The 19,458-nt window shown below is 41.8% G+C and overlaps 1 protein-coding gene across 3 annotated transcripts in view; it reads right to left on the bottom strand.

The window, feature by feature from the left end:
• Positions 1–8,351, bottom strand: part of Ppp1r12a (protein phosphatase 1 regulatory subunit 12A) — a 109,796-nt gene extending 101,445 nt beyond the window's left edge. For all 3 annotated transcript variants that reach the window (XM_036169552.1, XM_036169554.1, XM_036169553.1), the window contains exon 1: positions 8,029–8,351. In XM_036169552.1, the coding sequence (XP_036025445.1) occupies positions 8,029–8,265 (237 nt within the window). In that variant the 5' untranslated portion in view covers positions 8,266–8,351. The remainder of the gene's footprint in view (positions 1–8,028) is intronic.
• Positions 8,352–19,458: the final 11,107 nt, after the last annotated feature.

Below are 19,458 nucleotides of genomic sequence, written 5' to 3'. Positions count from 1 at the left end.
TGGAGTCAAGCAGGCACGGAGGTCAGTGAGACAGAAGTGACGCCTGCCTTTTTATGGCTAGCCAGCACAACAATGAAAAGATAAGCACCCCAAATACTAGTGAGGTCAGAGATTCTGGTATATGAGGGATTCATAATGGAAACATTCAGAAGAGTCTGTAATTAGCAGCACTACAATGTATGTATTGCTTTTACTGCTGTGCTAACCAAGGAATCCTTTCCTAAAGAGATACCAAGGATTTGTTTAAAGATATCCATCTTTAAACTAAGTTACACAAACTTGGCAAAATTCGACTTGTATTAGTAATCAGTAACATATTCCATTCTTGATGGAAATCTAAAACATAGATTATTTTACTGTAGTAATGGCTACTTAAACAAAAGTGGTTGGCATATGCTTTACTGATACTTTGTTTTGAGACAAGGGCTTTCTCTCACTGTAGTTCTGCCTGTCCTGGGACTCACCCTGTAGACCCAGAGCTGGAATTAAGGTATGTGCCACAACACCCTGCCTCTCACACATTTTTAATTTTAATGCTATAAATACTGTCATAGTTATCCAGACAACTTATCAGTTCATTTTCTACGAACTCTGCTGTTAAAAATTACAATATTCCAAGACACTGATTGTGCACCTACTGAATAAAATGCAGATTAAAAAAATCAAAAACATCTATATAAAGGAATTTTCTATTTTGTCTGAAGATAAGATACACTTGTAGTAACAGGTACTATATAAATGCTAAAAATATGCTTTAGGAAGTGCAAAGACTCACCGTGCACTTGAGCGGTTAAGACCTCTTACAGTTTGTGCTTGGAGCCGTGCCTTCAAAACAAGAGACCCCGGGAACTATTCCAGAGGCTAACAACAAGTACTTATGGAGGCATGCAGGATGGAACCAATGGTCCCAAAGGCTTTCCCCAATCCCCCCTTCAGATACATTCCTTGTTATATTATGTCCCCGAGAGCTGCAGTGCTTACGCTCTGGTGATACATAATGCCACAACCTGTACTCACCATGCCCTAGGAAAAGCAGAACACACCACACAGTCATGCATCTGTCAGCCTTAGCCACAACTGTACTTTCACCAAAGCACAAAGAACATCTGTGTCAATCTCCTGCTAATTTTCTAGGTTGACATGTGAATCTCAACAGCCCTTTATTTTGATGCTACATCCTTCTGTTGTTAAAATATTCCCTTACTTTATGAAATGATGACACTACCAGGTAATCAAACTATTTGCTTTAAATTCCCTGACAGAGCAAAGGAAAATAGAAAAGATGTACTCTTAATGACTGAAATAAATATGTTCATGTAAATAATATCCAGAGAACCAATAATGGGTAATAAATAAATCACATTTCACATTTTTATCAAAACAAAAAAATGTTTTCATTTTTTCCAAATTGAGACCCGATGTAACTTGGCTACACTTTGTAAACTAGTTCATGGAATACATAGCTTGATATTCTTATTAATAAGAGGCAAATCAAGCATGATTAACACTTAAAAGCCATTTCACCAGCTCAGAAGCCACATTATTAGCATTTTGTATAACAGCCCATGTCCTGATTACAAATATCAATGACCACTGTACACAAAGTAAATTGAAAAAATTATGCTGCATACTGATGGCAAGTTGAGATTATTTTTTTCTTTTGACACAGCACCTTACTATGTAGCCCTGGCCAACCTGAAACTCACAGAGATCTGCCTGCCTCTGCCTTCCAGAGTGCTAGGATTAAAGGCCCATGTCACTATGTCCAGCTGACACTGTCTTCTTCAATAGCTCAGATATGAATCTGCCTACAGTTTATCTCCTAGAACAGTACACTTAGGTATAAAAATCACTGTAAGTAAGTACATACACCAAATGTAGTCATGTAAATTATTTCTAGAAGAAAAATGAAAGGAAAAACTAATTCTATATTATGCAAAAAGGAGCAATTTGGAGTAATTTCCTTTGTAAATTATAAAAAACAAACCAAAAACAAAAAAAAACAAAAAAAAAACAAAAAAAGCCCTGCATGACCAAGTATTCTTTAATTAATGATCAGCAAAACAATCTTAGCAAGTCCTAAAGTTTAGGGCAGTTTTGAATTCTAGATTAATTAAAATATATTACTATTGCCTATTGCATTTCAATTACCATCAAAAGATCTCAAATGTTAGTTAAAATAGAAGTAGATTAAGAAAAGAAAATGTAGCCAGGTGGTGGTTTAATCCTAGCACTTGGGAAGCAGAGCCAGGCGGATCTTTGTGAGTTCGAGGCCAGCCTGGTCTATAGAGCGAGATCCAGGAAAGGCACAGAGTAACCCTGTCTCGAAAAAAACAAAACAAAACAAAACAAAAAGTACTGGTACAGGGAAAACTCTCCAATACTAATCATCAATCACACAAAGACTTAAAAATCTTTCTTCTTCAGACTTAAAGTAGGGCCCTGGCACACCTTTAACTCTAGCACTCAAGAGGCAGAGGCAGGAGGACCTCTTGAGTTTGATGCCAACCTAATCTACATAGCGAGCTACAGAACAGCTAGGACTACATGGGGAGAGAAACCCTGTTAAACTAACTAACTAGTGGGGTACCTAGACTAAAGAGTGGGCTCTGGACTCAGAGGTGCTTTAGAATTCCAGCTCTGTCATCCATTGTGTCTACAACCTTGAGCAAAGGAAGGAAGCTGTGAGAATTATAGTGATACTGTTTCTAAAACACTGGTAAGTCGTGGCTACTGCACAGTCAACCCTAACTTAAAATAAACTTAAAGGAACTGCTTGCTGCTAGAGGTCTCCAAACCTCTTCACTGTGATTATGGAAACCAACACACTTTCTACAGAAAGATCTGATAAAAGATGGCTATTATTAAACAGCACCTTTAGGAAGTATTTATTACTATGGTAGTAATAAAATAATGTTTTGTCCTTATGCCTAATAAAGGTTTCTAAAAACCCCTGTCTTCAAAATCACTTAGACTTTGAAAGGGGTTTCTCCTACCGACTAGAACATGGAGAACATGGTGAGAGAGGGTGACGACAGCTCCCTTTGGTCTCCCCAGCGCTTCTACCTGGCTACACTAGAAACTGCTCAGTCACAGCTTGCAATCACACTGAAGCTAGTCTTGGTTCTGACACTTCAAAGTCAGACCACAGGACCGCTGCCAGGAAGCAGCGAGGCAGCAAGTGCAGAAGGCATTCTCACAGAAGCAGGGCAGGCGCGCTGCTGCACCAGCACACCCCATATATGGCTGCATTGGCCATTTACTGCGTGAAGGAAGGGACCAGTTTGGGCCTTGCGATCTGTTTAATACATTTAAAAAACGAATTTGGGGGGATTTCAAGAAAAAGTTTTATGAGCCATCAGTAAAAAGTATCATAGCTTTTCTAAAGGAAAGTATGCAGAAAAATAATTTCATGTACATTTTTAACAGAAATTCTTAATACTTTTTATAACGGATCCAAATTTCATTGCAAAAATGAGAGGAAAAGGTTACAAAATTATAAATGTATTCAGTTTAAAACCAACTGCTCATATAAAGTACCTGAACTATTCTGTGACAAGCAATTCCAAATCAACCGCTTCTAGTATCTCTAACCCTTTGCTTAAGGAAAAATTACACTATTCTTATATTTTACTAAGAAGCTTTCAACAGGTCCCTTACAAGTTGATAAAACTTGTATTTAAGAGCTAAATGGTTAAGTATTAAGCTTCTCTACAAGTCTGTCTAGTTGGAGACAAGGGAGGGTATAACTGTAAAATTACAAAAGAACATAGACAGTTTAACCTTGGGTTTCACTATAGAATCTACCTCAGGTTCTTATGAAATTGTTGACTAATGGCTCAAGTGAATGTATTTTCTACCAGTTAATCAAAGTTGAGGCTGGTTTAGGACTTTTTAATATAATGGGATGATACTTAGAAATACTTTAAATCTCAATCAAAAGAAATGTACCAAACTTCCATTTCTCAGTTTTTTTTAAATTTATTTCATAAAAACACAAATTCTATAATATTGGACCAATATTCTAAATATCTGGACATGTAAGCTTCAAATATATATCTCACAGTACACAAATAACCATAAGACTTAGTCAAGAAAGGGAATAAAACATATAATTCAATAATAATTTTTAGTAAGTCAGCCCCTGGAAACATTCTTTAATTTGGGGAAATGAGCTTTCAAATGCTCTCCAGTAAGAAGAAGTGTTTTAACAATGAAGATGGACAGAGCGCATGTGTCTCTGCTACCACAGTTACACAAAGAAAGATCCCTTCTGCTTGGCAGTTGGGTGAAACCTTGAGGAAAACTAATTTGGGCTGGTAAAGAAAGGAAGGATATTTAAGTAAAGGAAAAGAGACACCTAAAAGCATCAAAATGAAAAGAAAATAAGAGATCCAGTTCCAATGAAAGTAAGTTCACCAATTCTAGTTCTCAAGCCTAAGTGCTAATGACAATGTTTCAAACCTGTATCAAGAGGATAGGCACAACACATGTTTGTGAGATTATCTGGAATTGGTTTGCATCCTGGACTAAACCATACATGCATACATGCATGCAGGCACATATAAAGATGGGAACCGTTACTGTAATATCAGGATAAAACTGTAAGTGCATGGAACAGGTTGATAAACTAGCGAGGAAAAGAATTAATACAACGGTAATTCTGAGGGACAGGAAATTGAATGGACATATGTAACAGGGAAAATGAGTAAACTGTAACAAAAATGTTTAACTTTATCTTGACATTGATGACATCATTAACAGAAATAGAGGTGCCGATGAAAAGTCGTGCCTAGTGAGGAATGATGTTTGAGTCTGAATTTTAAGGTGAAATTCACGATGATTTAAAACTAAAGCTGAATACTCAGATTGCATAAAAAGGATTCTATATAATTAAGACATGAAAAAATAGTTGAATAAGTGATACAAACAGATAATAACTCAATTACAAAACCATGTTCTGAACAGTAAGAATTCTTTAAAGAAATGTTTTGTGAAAATGAAGTAGCTGTCCAACCTATGGCAAAGAAGCAGATCTGAATAGACATGACTACTTAACGATACATAGTTTTCATTAGATTACAACGTACAGTTATATTTCCTTTTACGACACAAAGTTGTACAAGAATGGAATCTGGAAATTAAGACTTGAAAACCATTGGCACTGAGAAAAAGTTAAGATTTTGAGGTTAAAATAAAAAAGCTTAACTAGAAATTGCCACTCTTGCATTTTAGGCACATCAGTAAGGGCATTCTATACATAACCCAATGAATCTGGAAAATGTTCACGAGGCATGCTAGAATACAGATATAATCACATACTAGAAATAAAACTCTGCAGGTGAATAATGGCCGGCTAACAAGACAGAAATTGTACTCTAGACCTCAGGTTTAGAAAAAAAAGTCAGACAATAGCATCATACACGTGAAAGAGGAAGGCTACTCTAGAGACCGAGACGGAAGTTTGCTTTCTCTCCATACGGATGGCATCTCTATACCAAAGGGATAAAGAGCAGTAGCTGGGTTTCTTTCAATGAGAGCTCATCTGATCAATAAATAAACCTTTAAGTACAAACAACTTACAGTATAAATGGAAGGAAAATGCAGGTGTTAAGGTATATTTGTGGGCTGTGAAGTACCCAGAGCTTTTCTCCTGCTAACAAAAACCTGGGCTATTTTATCCAAACTAAAAAGGAGAGTGAATATTCAAATGGACTAAAGAAAAATTAGGCTGGTCAATTATTTCAGTTATTTTATGATCTTTTGGGTATTAAAATACTCAAAGACTAGTCACCAAATCAGTTATGCAAATGGCATAAACTCAGACACTTCTCATGTGCTCGTCGACTCCAACAAAACACTCAATAAAAAAGACTGTACTATATGTACGTTCACCAAACCAGCCACTGAACTCAGTGAATCAAGAACTTATCAGGAGGTTAGCCTCTTTAAAGAAGTGAAAACTGAGAAACACAAGTCTTTAAAACCAATTCTATGTGTTTTCTACTATCTAAACCATTACTGCAATATTTAAAAAAGTGGGAATTGCCCTCTTCCTACAAGACAATACAATTCTCTAAATAGAAGTAACTTTACATTTCTACTTAGCAGTTTTAGAAGACATACTCATATGAACCATTACCCGAGTATTCTGACATATAATAACTGTGTTTCAGAAACAATTTCACATTTAAACTTGCAAGGACATTTGAAAGAAGACTTTAAGGTCCCCCCCCCCCATTTTATATAATTGCATTTTTTAATGCCAAAGTTGCTTTCCTTCTCAAAACCATGTTTTCCGATCTTGAGTTATACCATGTATTAAGCTTCAGGCAAATGAGGTTTGCACTACATTAGAGAACCACGCTGCATTTTTTCACTGGGTGCCATTCTGAATTCCAGATCTGTCCTGCAAACTGTCAGTCATTTCAACCCTTCCAGTCAACTTTGTAAACAAAGGCTAACCGCCAAGTGTGATATGCAAATGTGATTAAATAAAACTTAACATGGTCATCACTTACTAAAGCAGGAAGCAATATAAGGAAAATACACCATGTCTCTCTAAAAGGTATAAAGTTAATAGTCACAGAAAGTTCATCTACAAAGTGTGAAGGTTTAAGTTTCTGCCCCTCAAATGAGTTGTTACCACAGTATTACTCAAAATAAAGCTGATTTTCCACACCACCAAGACGAGTTTGAGATGGCCAGAAAAGGCTTTTTCACTGTAAAATTTCTAGTAATTCTAAGTTGCTTAATATGAAAATAGAAAGACTATGCCATGGCACCTATTACCAGTACTTAAAACTTGCTTTTCAAGCAGGACTCTAAGGGTTTTGTTGCTTTTGGCTTGTTAAAGGCAAAGCAACATTATCTCTGGATTGCCAATAGTTTCTCCTTATTTGGCTAACACTGAGAGATCCCAATCGTACTACTATAAAACTTTAACATGCACAAAGCATCCATTTTGAGAAAAGATTGTGATGAGCTTTCTCCCCACTACCCCACCTGCCACCCCAAAAGAAAAAACAAAGTTTGGCAACTGTCTTTGAGGAGTGCAGGGTGTTTATTCTTCTCTCTCTAGCCCCCCGGTGCACACTCCAGGAGCCGGGGCTCAGGGATCTGTGACACTGTACAGGAATCCACAGACTGCAGTTAAGAGGTGGGCAAGCCCACTTGGGAAGGCTTCCTTATCCGATCCCCTACCATCCATCCCCTCTCTTTCAGCCACTGCAGATTAGCTAATTACACCCCGTTTCCCCCCCTCCCCGGTGACCAAGAGTAATAAAGGAGAAAACAGGAAATCGTTCGCTCGGGGCACCCGGCTACGGCTCTTGATGACTATTATTATCATCATCATTTGTAATCAACTCCGAAAAAAAGTACACCCAAACCAGTGTCCACCTCCGGGCCCAAGGGGTCCATCTGCCCAAGTGACCGATCCCTGCGAGTGGTTTGCAACAACCCTTCTTCCCCCACTCCCCGCCACCCCAACACAGTCTCACAGCACTGACACCCGGGCCTCGGCACACAACCCATTAAGACACTCCTGCTCGTCCTCCTGACCCACAGGACCAGACAGACAGACACATATCCACAAATAGCCCTGGAGGGTGTGGGTGGGGGGGGCGTCCCCTCCCCAAGAAGACCACAACAGTCCATGTCGCCCCGCGCCCAGGACACCAGCCGGCTCCCCACTGCACACAGGCAGCGGCTCCGAATCGGGGTGGTGGCGGCGGCGGTGGTGGTGGTGGTACCGGAGCCGCCCCCTCACCCGGAGCAGGGAAGTCTCCCGCCACCCCCGGGGGCGGGGGCGGGTGAGGGGTGGTGGTGGTGGGGGTGGGGGGGGACACTCAAAGACCCGGCGACCGGGAGAGGAGGCCCGCCCCGGGGGGGCGCGAGCCCGACGTGGGCACCCCCCAGCCCGGGGGAGTGAAGAGGTGAGACTGGGGCGGTGGTGGGGTGGGGTACGGTGGAGGAGGGAGAGGATCGGAGGGCGAGCGGCGGCTGCGGGCGGGCGCACAGACAGACCTGGTGCAGGGCGGTGAGTCCGTCCACATTGGCGTAATTGATGTCGGCGCCGCGGTGCAGCAGCTTGAGGACCTCGTCCGTGTCGCCGCTGGAGCAGGCGGCCAGGAAGACGGCGCCGTCGTCGAACTTCACCTTGGTCTTCTGCCGCTTCACCACCGGCGGCTCCAGGTCCGTCTCGGAGCCGATCCAGCGCTTCAGCTGCTCGTTCCGCTTCTGCTTCGCGTCCGCCATCTTCATCCCCCTCTCCTCGGCCGCCGGCTCTTCTTATCGCGAGCTGGGGAGGGAGGGGGGGGGAGAGAGAGAGGGAGGGAGAGGGGAGCGGCGGAGGGAGGGAGGCGAGGGGAAAACGCGGGGTGTGTGTGTGTAGTGTGGGGGGAGTGCGAGCGTGTCTGCGGAGAGAGAGAGAGAAGAGAGAACGAGCGAGCGAGCGAGCGAGCGAGCGGCCCGGAGCGCGGGGCGCGGAACGCGGGGCGCGGGGCGGAACTGCGAGCCGGGGAGGAGACGCTGGAGACACTTCCAGTATCCCACAGAGCACTGGGGCGAGCCCGGCAGAAGCGGACCTCTCTCCTCTCCTCTCCGCTCTCGCTCGTTCGCTCTCTCTCTTCCTCCCACGGACGCCCTCCCGCCCCACCCCCCGCCCCGCGGCGCGGCCGTGCGCCCGCCCGTCCGTCAAAGCCGCGGCCCCGGCTGAACGTAACTTCGCGAGATCGCGGCGGCGCCGGGGAGGCGCCCCTGCGGCCAGGGCGCATGCGCGCTCCGCCTTTGCCGCCCTCTTCCCTCCTCCCTCCTCCTCCTCCCCCCCGCCCGCCCTCCCGGCCCGGCCCGGCCCGGCCCAGGAAGAGCGCGGCCGCCCTGAGTGCGGCGGCGGCGGCGGCAGCGGCGGCGGCGGGGGCGCTACCGGAGGGAAGCGGGTGTGGCTCGCTCTCTGTCCTCTCCGGCTCCACGGGGAGGGGTGGTGCTGGGACGATCCTGGAAAGGGAGGGAGGGAGGGAGGCAGGGAGGGAGCAGGGTTTGAACTGCGGGACCCGAGAGCTCTCTCTCCTCTCTCTCTCTCCTCTCTCTCTCTGCCCGGCTTGGCGGGATCCCGGCTTCATCTACCTCCCCGGGGCTCAACCCGGCCGGGCCGCGCGTCCCCGCGCGCGCGCACACACACACACACAACCTTTAGGTGCTTGTGGGTGCTCTTTCCAAACCCGGGTTCGGGATGGAGAGCGCTTTCAAACTGGGGTGTGAGTGTGAGTGTGTGTGTGTGTGTGTGTGTGACCGAGGTGATCGCCTACCCACTGGGGTTGGTTGACCCAGGGATAATTGCGGTCGCTTCCTGCTAACACCCACAGCAGAAATGTCTTTCCTCTTAGACTTGCTTGTTAGGGTTGTTCTGTTTTGCTTTCTGTCTCTTAGTTGATTCCTCTTCCTTCATTGCTTTTCAGCGTGTGTGTGTGTGTGTGTGTGTGTGTTTGTGTGGCACTGCCCAGGAGGTTAGTTCTTAAGCCTGCGTTGATTCCTCTTCCTTCATTGCTTTTCAGCGTGTGTGTGTGTGTGTGTGTGGCACTGCCCAGGAGGTTAGCTCAGCCTTGTTAACTGGTCCTGACCTTTTAAGGGATTTATGGTTCCAAGCTCCATTGCTTTCTATGGAGTAAAGACCCGGCTGCGTCTAGAATTCAAAAGGAATGTGGATAAAGGCCGTTAATTCGACCAGTAATTATCGAATACCTGTCTAGTAAGTCGTGACGTCCCAGGCACTGAAAATACAATAAATAGGATTTCTTTGAACCCGTTTTTTAAATTCACATGCTGTAAAAGACATTATCATTAAGGGGTTTTAACTTTGCCTTTGCTGAACCCTCTTCCCCCATCCACCCACCCACACTTTAGGTCTATCCTAAGCCATGATACACTACCATTGAATGTTTTGGGGTCCTCTAGTCTACAGTCTGAGACTCAGCCTGAGACTGAGATCCACCCCCCTCCCGCAAAAGAAGTTTCAATTCTGGATCAGACTTGCAGGGGCTGCCCATCTCCGTGGTCCCCCCCTCCCCCAGTGCCGGGGATACAACAGTGAAAACTGATTTTCATATTCTCAGCATGTTGCCTTTCTAGTCGACTACATTAGAATAATTGAGTAAAATCTGCTTAGGAAATCACCTTCCTTATAGAACTGAATATTAGGAATTGTAATAGAATCGAAGATAGGATAACAATACTCCCTGTGAAACACAAAATGAGTGTGCCGCGTATGAAATACACTATTGTGTCTTCATAAAATATGCCAAGGATCATAGCATCAGACTTCTATATAACAATGATAATAATAGTGTTGGGTAGTGAATTTTCTTAGTACTAAAATATAAAATCCCTATGTACAGAATATAACCCTCAGAATAAAAGAAAGAAATTGGGGATAGCTTTGTCATCTCTATCTACCAAGAAAAATGACTTTTCCTTGTTTTCTAAGAACATTCTGGTCTATTTATTAGCTCTTAAAAGTGCTATTGGAATATACATTGATATCAAGTTTTCCCTTGGGCAAGAGGAATTTAATGGGAGGTATGCCGTTTCTGATCCAACCACTTTCCAGGATATAAAAATAATATAAAAACTAAACAATAATTTATTAATAAAACATAATTAAGTCCAATTCCCCATAGCTAGCAATTAAAACAAAATAAACAGAAACCTTAAACCTTGGGCTGTTAGCTTGTCCAAACTTCACAGAATTTAGCTTTCTTTCCTCCATAACTTTTTAGGTCAGGCAATTCTTCCAATTGCCACCTGCTCTGTCTTTTTAGGATATACATATTTATATAATTTATATTATATATATTATGTTCTAGACAATTCACCCTATATATATATTCTTGAGGATATATCGCACACATGCATATATACACTGAAGATCTACATCAAAATGAGCATATTTTTATTAGCACATACAGAAAGCAACCATTTCATATTATTGTAATTACTGAGTGTTTGTTCTAAACAGAGGTTGGAGAAACGCAACTATTTCCATTTCCTAATGCCTTGTATGCAAGTTAGAATGTGAAGATTTCAATTCCTTTAAGACGAATGAAATGTTAAGATGGAAGCATGTGTGTTTAAGAACCTAAAGAAAAGTTCACAGTTGGCTATTGTAAAACATTAAGTCCCAATCAACGAGTTGACCGGAGTCAACAATGCACCACCTGAACCTTCTTTGGACTACACCTAAATTCATCTTTACTTCTGGATCATGGCATCTAAAATTTTTTGCCTCTGGACAAAGTCGATGAGATTCCGTGCCTCAGCCCAGTGGTTCCTTGTACTACATACGCTTGGTAGTTAGCTTTCTTCTAACTCTTCAGGGCAGATTTTCTGCTACATTGGGCTTTATCCCAAAGATCTAACCTTAGCACGTAGTAACTACTGTTTCTTGAGCCAACTACATTGGTTCCCCTAAACCCAGAAGTCAAATGAATATCTGACAGTCACACAGAGGGTAGGCACAGTGCCGGAGAGATCGGAACACACCACAGTAACAAACAGCTCCCAACCTCCTTCATGTCCAGGATCGGAATACCAAGTGGCCATTCATGTCAGTAATTTATGGTTTCACATATCACTTTTTTTGGCAGGTTCAAGAACCAGAAATAGTATCATTAATGGTTTATTTAACCTGTTTAGAACTTAAATAGAATTATTTTAAAGGAAATATGTTGCATTGGTAAGTAGAAAACATTCCCTACGGTCATAAATAAAAGAAGGCCATGAAAACAAAACAGTATTGTTCTATTGAAGTTGTCTATCAGGAATCTAACAATCCAAAAGCCTTTTAATTTATAAATAAAAAAAGATTATTAAGGGTTGGACATACTAGTATAAAGTTAAGGTTTTTTCTAATTAGAAAAATAAAGGATCTTAAAGAATAACTTCTTTGCTGTGAGTCCAATTATTTAATGATGCATCTAGCTAAAATTAATTCCTGTACCCACATCTGCACGTCTAGGGCCTTGGGAAACTAATTAGCTTCAACTACCATATATAACAATGATTAGAGTAGTTTACAGGAAATACTTCATAGCATGTCTGCCTGTTGCAGAGGACTGGGAGAGCCATTGGAAAGGAAATTTATATGAAAGTACTTAGGTGCTCTGGGAGAAAAGCTAACTGAAATTTCAGAACTAACTTCTAGAAAAAGAATTTAAGTGCATGAGCTCCATCTGGAGATGCCAGTATTTATTTAGTTGAGGGACCCATTCAATTGTTATTTTTTTATTTTGTTTGTTTGTTTTTGAGATAGGGTCTCACTTTGTAGCTCTGGTTGTCCTGGAACTTACTATGTAGGCCAGGCTGGCCTAGAACTCAGATCTTCCTGCCTCTGCCTCCCAAGTACTGGGGTTAAAGGTGCTATGCCTTGCTTCAATTGTTCTTTTAATTAAATCCCACGGAAAGCTTCTAAATTCCACAGGGTAAGATTTTAAAAAAAAAAATGTGGTGATAACACACATGGCATCTACCTGAAGGATATTTATAGATTCAATTTTGGTAGGTGTGAATAATGTCAGTTCTGCCATCTTCAGGATTAAGGGGATAGTATTATGAGAAAGAAAAGATTCAGGTGTTTGTATTCTTGGGTTTGCTCCCTTTCTTTCCCTCACTCAAACAAACAACAACTCTGCTTCCTGGCCTCAGGGCACTTTTGTGGCTGGGGAGAAAAAGGAGAAGCGGTTTTCAAAACTGTTTCCTTCCTAGCTTGAAATGGCCACCCCCTAATTTCTATTTAATAAGAGTTTAGGGCCATTAATCTGGTAGCAACTCGCACTGGAGATGGCTAGAAACCTATTGACAATAAATACATTTGCGTGCCGTTAGATTTCAATTAAAATACCATTTCCTAAACTCATTGACCTTGTCTTACACAAAATATTGATCCACAGTACCATGGGTTGTTGTTTTTAGTTAAGATGCAGAACGGAAGGGAACACCAAGCGGAGGGTTGTTTTTTGTTTGTTTGTTTTTGTTTTTTTTTTTATCTAAGCTGTCCTTGGTTGTTGCCGTGGTGGGGACAAGTTTTCATGGAGAATAAAATTTCTTATCTGGACCCATTAAGAGAAGGGAGAAGCCTGTGGGTCTCTTGAACTGTAAGGATGTGGTCCCTCATACCTGGAGGGACCTCCTGATTGGGACAGTCTCAGAAAAGATTCCTGAAAGAAGCTTCAGAGAGACTGGGATGTAAAAGGTGAGGACGCCAGACATACCAATGCTGCACACAGAGAATGCAGCAGTTTGGTGGATCGGGGGTCAGCCCATAGATTCATTGCAGCTGACCTTCTGTCAGTCATTAATTCCAGGTTCCAGAATTCATTCATTCTAGTTGTGGGATGAATAAAATAAACAAAGCACCCTGCCATCCATAAGCTTACACTTGAGGAGTCCAAAGCAGTACCCATTGCACTACAGAGCCTCCAATCAAAAGCGAACATTCTTTTGGTGTGTGCGTATGATGGCGAATGAACACATTTTACATTGAGTCACCCACAGGAACACAGTTTTTGCTTTATCTTGGCTGAGAAGCAATTGAGAGCACATAGGAGTAGTCTCTTCAGGAAGTCTTGGGGAAAGGTAATGATGCGTGAACTAATCATCAGAGTAGAGATTGGCTAAGCACGAACATGATTGTACAAGCGAGGGGAGAGGAGCATGGCGTGACTTACATGCGTAAAAGCATGAAAAGAACAGTCAGGGTCAGAGTACACAGCAGCGAGAAAATTGTCACAGGATCCAACACAGAGTAACCTGATCACTAGAAGCCTTCTATACAAAGTCGGTGACATGTTTATTATGATGTTGGGGATGATTCAGAGTGTGTGTGTGTGTGTGTGTGTGTGTGTGTGTGTGTGTGTGTGTGTGTAGGCAGCCCTGGATAAAATGTAAAAACTTTATTTATGGAACACTTTCCTCCCTGGTAAGCTTTCATACTGCCTCTCCTCCTTGCTGTTAGTGAAATTAATTCATCACTGCCATAAACTGAAAATACGATATTTGTTAATAGGGCTTAAAGTCTGACCCATCTCATTTTAAGAGAAAATTCTCGAAGACTAAAAAGTCGTTAGTGCAGTGATATACCCTGGTGTTTGTACACTTGGATGGGTGTTGCCCTTTTCTGTTTGGAAGTCTGGCTTGGGTGGTAGCTGAAGATCCAGTGGAAAGCTAGTGGACGATGATGAGTGTGTGTCTTCCTCCTCCTCCTCCTCCTCCTCTTTCTTTTCTCTTTTCTCCATTCTGATAGAATCTTGGGACATTAGAAATGTTCCCTTGGGTTGTCCCATTTGTGTTACAGCCAAATGCTTTGGGTGGACTGAATGACCCAAAGATTCTGGTAAACTTCCAAGGTATGTTTATTTCTACCATGCCAAATGAATAATTGAGGACTCGGAACACCCCGTTAAGGAATGATGGTGACTTATGATCAGAAATTATTCACAACCATTTGAGGTCTCTGGGCTGTCACTTAAGCTGGGAAAGGTGGTAAAGTGTACCTGAAATTCTAGTGCTTGGGAGGCAGAGGCAGGGAGATCATGAATTCAAGGGCGGCATGGACTGTCCATAAGAAGACACCACCTACCTCAAAACCAGAGCAAAGAAACTATGACTGTAGGCTGAAGGTGTAGCTTAGCAGTATATAGCACTTGCCTAGACTAGGTCAGGACGGGGGCTCAATTTCCCGTGCTACGTAAGTCAGAAGCAACAACAAGAAATCTATTTAAAAGACCTGGGGAAGCCGGGCAGTGGTGGTGCACGCCTTTATTTCCAGCACTCGGGAGGCAGAGCCAGGCAGATCTCTGTGAGTTCAAGGCCATCCTGGTCTACAGATCGAGATCCAGGAAAGGTGCAAAGCTACACAGAGAAACCCTGTCTCGAAAAACCAAAAAGAAAAAAAAAAAAAAAAGACCTGGGGAAATAGATATAAATTAACTTTTAATATACATGTGTGAGCAAGTACAAGTACGCCCCCACCCCCCATCCCCCCACTCCCCACCCCTCCACCCCATCCACACACACACACACACACACACACTGCAATGCATAGTAGACATTTGTTTTTCATTTCTCTAAATTCCACTTGTCTGGCACCACTTCTACTTCCTATTAATAGCAGGATATATGTCTACTTGCACAGAATCTGGTGATATTTCTTAAGGTACTTTTGCCACCACGAACATGAACCAATTGGGGTTCTTGATTGCAAATAACAGACATTGGTACTGCCCTGCTTTTCTGCTGCTGTGAAAGATATAACCACAGAGATGAAGGCTTAAAACTAGACAAAATTTAAACCCATAGTTTCCCTGTGCCAAGAGTACATGATACATCAGCAACATTCTCTACTCAGCATCATAGGAGGCTGAGATCAGGATGCTGGCAGGTACATTCTCTCTGAAGCTTGGATCCAGGTTCACTTATTGTTGGTATTCTGTTTCATGTAGAAGCATGGTCCTATTTTCTTGCCAGCTATCAGCTGGACACAAGCTGTTCCCGTGTCTTTGTTGTATGGCCTCCTCCTTTAGGCAACTAACAACATGATGTCTGCCCTTCCAGACCAGCAGGAAAATCTCTGGAAAGGACCTAGTGTCTATTTTAAGAGCTTTCCCTCAGATTCAAGTCCATTTGAGACAGTATTCCTTCTTTCCCCTTTAGTTAGTTATTGTTAAAATGTACACTGAAATTTTTATCAGTTAAACTTATTTTTTGGTGGCACTAGAGGTGTGACTCAGAGCTTCTTGCATTCCAGACAAGCGTGATAGCATTGAGTTACATCCTCATCCTAGACATTTTGAGCTGCTTTTAAGTGTACAGTTCAGTGGCATTAAGTATAGTAATGTTTGATGCGTCCATTTCCAGTGTCTGTTCACAGAACTTCTCCTTGCAAGGCAGAAACTCAGCATATTGAACAGAATTCTGTGCCCTGTCCCCTCCAATTCCGAGCAACCATGACTCTTGTTTCTGAGAATTTCACTACTGAGTAATTCATAAATTTTGTAGTATCTATCCTTTTGTGAACAGTTTATTGTCCCTAGCCTAATGTCTATAAATTGTATGCATATTGTAGCACATGTCAGAATTTCCTTTTGCATATTATGGATAGGGATACATCATGTTTGACTTGTCATTCATTCATTCATTCATTCATTCATTCATTTATTGTTTTTTTGAGACAGGGTTTCTCTGTGTAGTTTTGGTGCCTGTCCTGGAGCTCGCTCTGTAGACTTATCATTTTACCCATTAATAATCACTAGGTTGCTTTTACATTTAGGCCACTGTTATAAATAATCATGAGTGTAAATATCTTCTTGAGAATCTGATTGCACTTCTTTGGTATATACACTCAAGAGTGGGATTTCTGGATCACATGGCTATTCTAGCTTTAATTTGTAAAAGCCCACCATACTATTTTCTGCTCAAAACTATTTTACACTCTGACCATTCAAAATACTTTACTTCCCCCTCCCTCAGGTTCTCAAGATAGGACCCAGGGCTTCATGCACACTTGGCAAGTGCTCTACCACTGGGTACACCCTCTGCCCAAGAAATATTTTTTTAATAACTAAGAATTAGCAGGTTTGGAACCTTACTTGCATGGGTTGAAATTCTTTTGGTTTGTGTAATAGAACCTTATTACGGAGCTGGAGCCCTTTACATTCACAGCCCCACCTACCCTCAAGTGGAGTGGATTTTATATGGTATATACACCAGAGATAAGAATTTTAGGGACCAACTTTGAATTCTACTTACTGTACTTTTATAGGCAAAAATATTTATGTAAAGAATAATGACTGGCTTCAGAGTTAGTATGAAGGCTGCTAACTAGCTACCATGATCAGTAGAAAAAAATGTGAGGAAGATAATATCAAACAGATTCACCCTATGTGAAAACTCTGTGGAATGGCATTGCTGGTGCCACTGTTGATGTTGCCTAAGACAGTAAAACAAAAACAAAAACAAAAAAACTACTGTAACTAGCCCCCACAGACTTCTTTCCTCCTAGTATTCACCTTTATATGAAGTCTTCATCTTGATTCTCTGTTGCTCTATGTGACCAATAGGTACAGCAAATATAATAATCTGTTACTTCCAAGATGAAGAAACAAAAAAACATTGTGACCTCAGTCTTGGATCTCTATCACTTGGGTGAATCACTGTCCCTGGGAGTATTCTCCTGGCATGTCTGGAGACACTTAGGCAGCCTAACAGAGAAGCCCACCTAGTGAGGCACCAAAGCCTCCATCTAAGTGTGTGAGCCTTCCGGAAAGCAGATTATCTAGCCCTAATTAAGCCTTTGGGTAAATGATTATGGCACTGACTGCTGGTGAGCTAAAAAGGTTTGTTTTTGTTTGTTTGTTTGTTTGTTTGTCTCTAGGAGTTTTAAACAAAGTTGAACACAAATAGAGAATTGTCATAGGGAAACTATGACCACCTGGTCCTTTGCAAACAGATTGTTGGTTCCACTGTTGCAGATGAAGCTTGCCAACCCTTCCATTATGGCTACATGAGCATTATAGCAAACAGGAGCTATTCTGCAGTTTTACAACATTTTCCCCAATCCAAAGTCCTCAGCATGAATGTCCAGTTAAAGACCAAGTGAAGAAAGAACTCCTAGCCCAGTTGGGCATCAATAGTGGATGCCATTGCCCTTCCAAAATTCCTGAAATTATGGACATTTCTCCAAAATGTTAGGTAACAAAAGGCAAACAGATTGCATCATACATCAATCTAAAGCAACTAGATGGACTCTCTATAGTATTAGCAAAGTCAGTTTCTACTTTGGGATCTGTACCGCTTGACTTTTTTTTTTTGTTTTGTTTTGTTTTGTTTTGTTTTTTGTCCTCCTTCAACCCACATACAGAGTTTTGGGAGATACCCATTTTTCCAATACATTCAGTGCTGTGGATATCGCTCTGTATAAATAAAATGCTGATTGGCCAGTAGCCAGACAGAAAGTATAGGCAGGACAAGTAGAGAAGAGAATTCTGGGAACAGGAAGGCTGAGTCAGAGAGACGCCACCGGCCGCTGCCATGAAAAGCGAGATGTAAGGTACCGGTAAGCCACGAGCCATGCAGCAACTTATAGAGTAATAGAAATGGGTTAATTTAAGATATAAGAACAGTTAGCAAGAAGCCTGCCACAGCCATACAGTTTGTAATATAAGTCTCTGTGTGTTTACTTGGTTGGGTTCTGAGCAGCTGCAGGACCAGTGGGTGAGAGAGATTTGGCCTGACCGTGGGCCAGGCAGGACCAGGAAAACTATATCTACAATTCAGTTTTGCTAATAACCAGAGATAGTTTCTGTGATGGAAATAGAGTAAGTAATAAATGTTCAATGGTTTTCCCCTTAGCTTGGTCTGTAACCAAATACTCCAAATTTCTTAATCAAAAGCCATCTCTTTCTATTTTTTTGTTATTAAATGAAGATAAGTTTAGGCTATTATTTATTTATTCATTTAGCAAAATACCATTAACCATTTTTCCATAAGTCAAATCTTATGCTAGCTTTAAGAATAGATGGTATTGTCTTTTCAAAATGACTCAAAATATGGAAATTCCCCTCAAATGTTAGGGAAGAAACAAGAAACAACTCAATCTAAATTTAGCCTCTGGACATGTCTGTGGAGCATTTTCCTGATTGCTAATTGATTTAGAAGGGCCTAGGGCACTGTGAGTAGCACCATCCCTAGTCAGGTTGGCCTGGCCTATATAAAAAAGGTAGGTGGATGTGAGACAAAATCAAGCCAGTAAGCATCAGTCCTCCATTGTTTCTGCTTTAAGCTGTTTCCCTTGATAATGTAAGAGGACACAAACCCTTCTTCCTCATGTGGCTTTGGCTCATGGTATTTATCACAGCAACAGAAAAATAAACTAGAACAGAGGAGAAGGACCATCAATAGCCTGGAAAAGTGTGGCAGCAGGAAACTACCCAGGCTTTCTCTTTTCACAGGTTGGAGGTGTGGTCTTGCCCCCAGGAAAGGGTTTCTACTGTTCCAGCGCAGAGCCCAGAGGCTTTGTTTTAATGATACTATCATGCTTAACTATTGAAGCCTATTTTCCAGCATGTGACTTGACTGCTCTGTTAATCTGCATGGTGCTCTTTTTTCCTTCCTTCCAAACGTCACAGTTTTCCTTTCTTTCCTGCATTATCTATTACTCCGTGTCACTGTAGACCTGCATAAGTGTAATCAGTAATAACAGTCCCACAGACTCCGAGTTGTGCCATCTAGAAATTCATTCCCACCAAAGAAATTAGTCCATCGCTTTTTAATTCAGCCTCAAGTAAGTTCTCAGAATGTGGACAGAACACAGCCAGGTTCTTTGCCAACATATCATGGGTTACCTTTATTTATTTATTTATTCATTCATTTATTTGTTTATTTATTTATTTATTTATTTTTCTGGTA

Source organism: Onychomys torridus, chromosome 20, assembly GCF_903995425.1.
Source record: "Onychomys torridus chromosome 20, mOncTor1.1, whole genome shotgun sequence".
NCBI lineage: Eukaryota > Metazoa > Chordata > Mammalia > Rodentia > Cricetidae > Onychomys > Onychomys torridus.
Note: the sequence above shows the minus strand (reverse complement) of the source record. Positions and strands in the feature narration are given on the sequence as shown.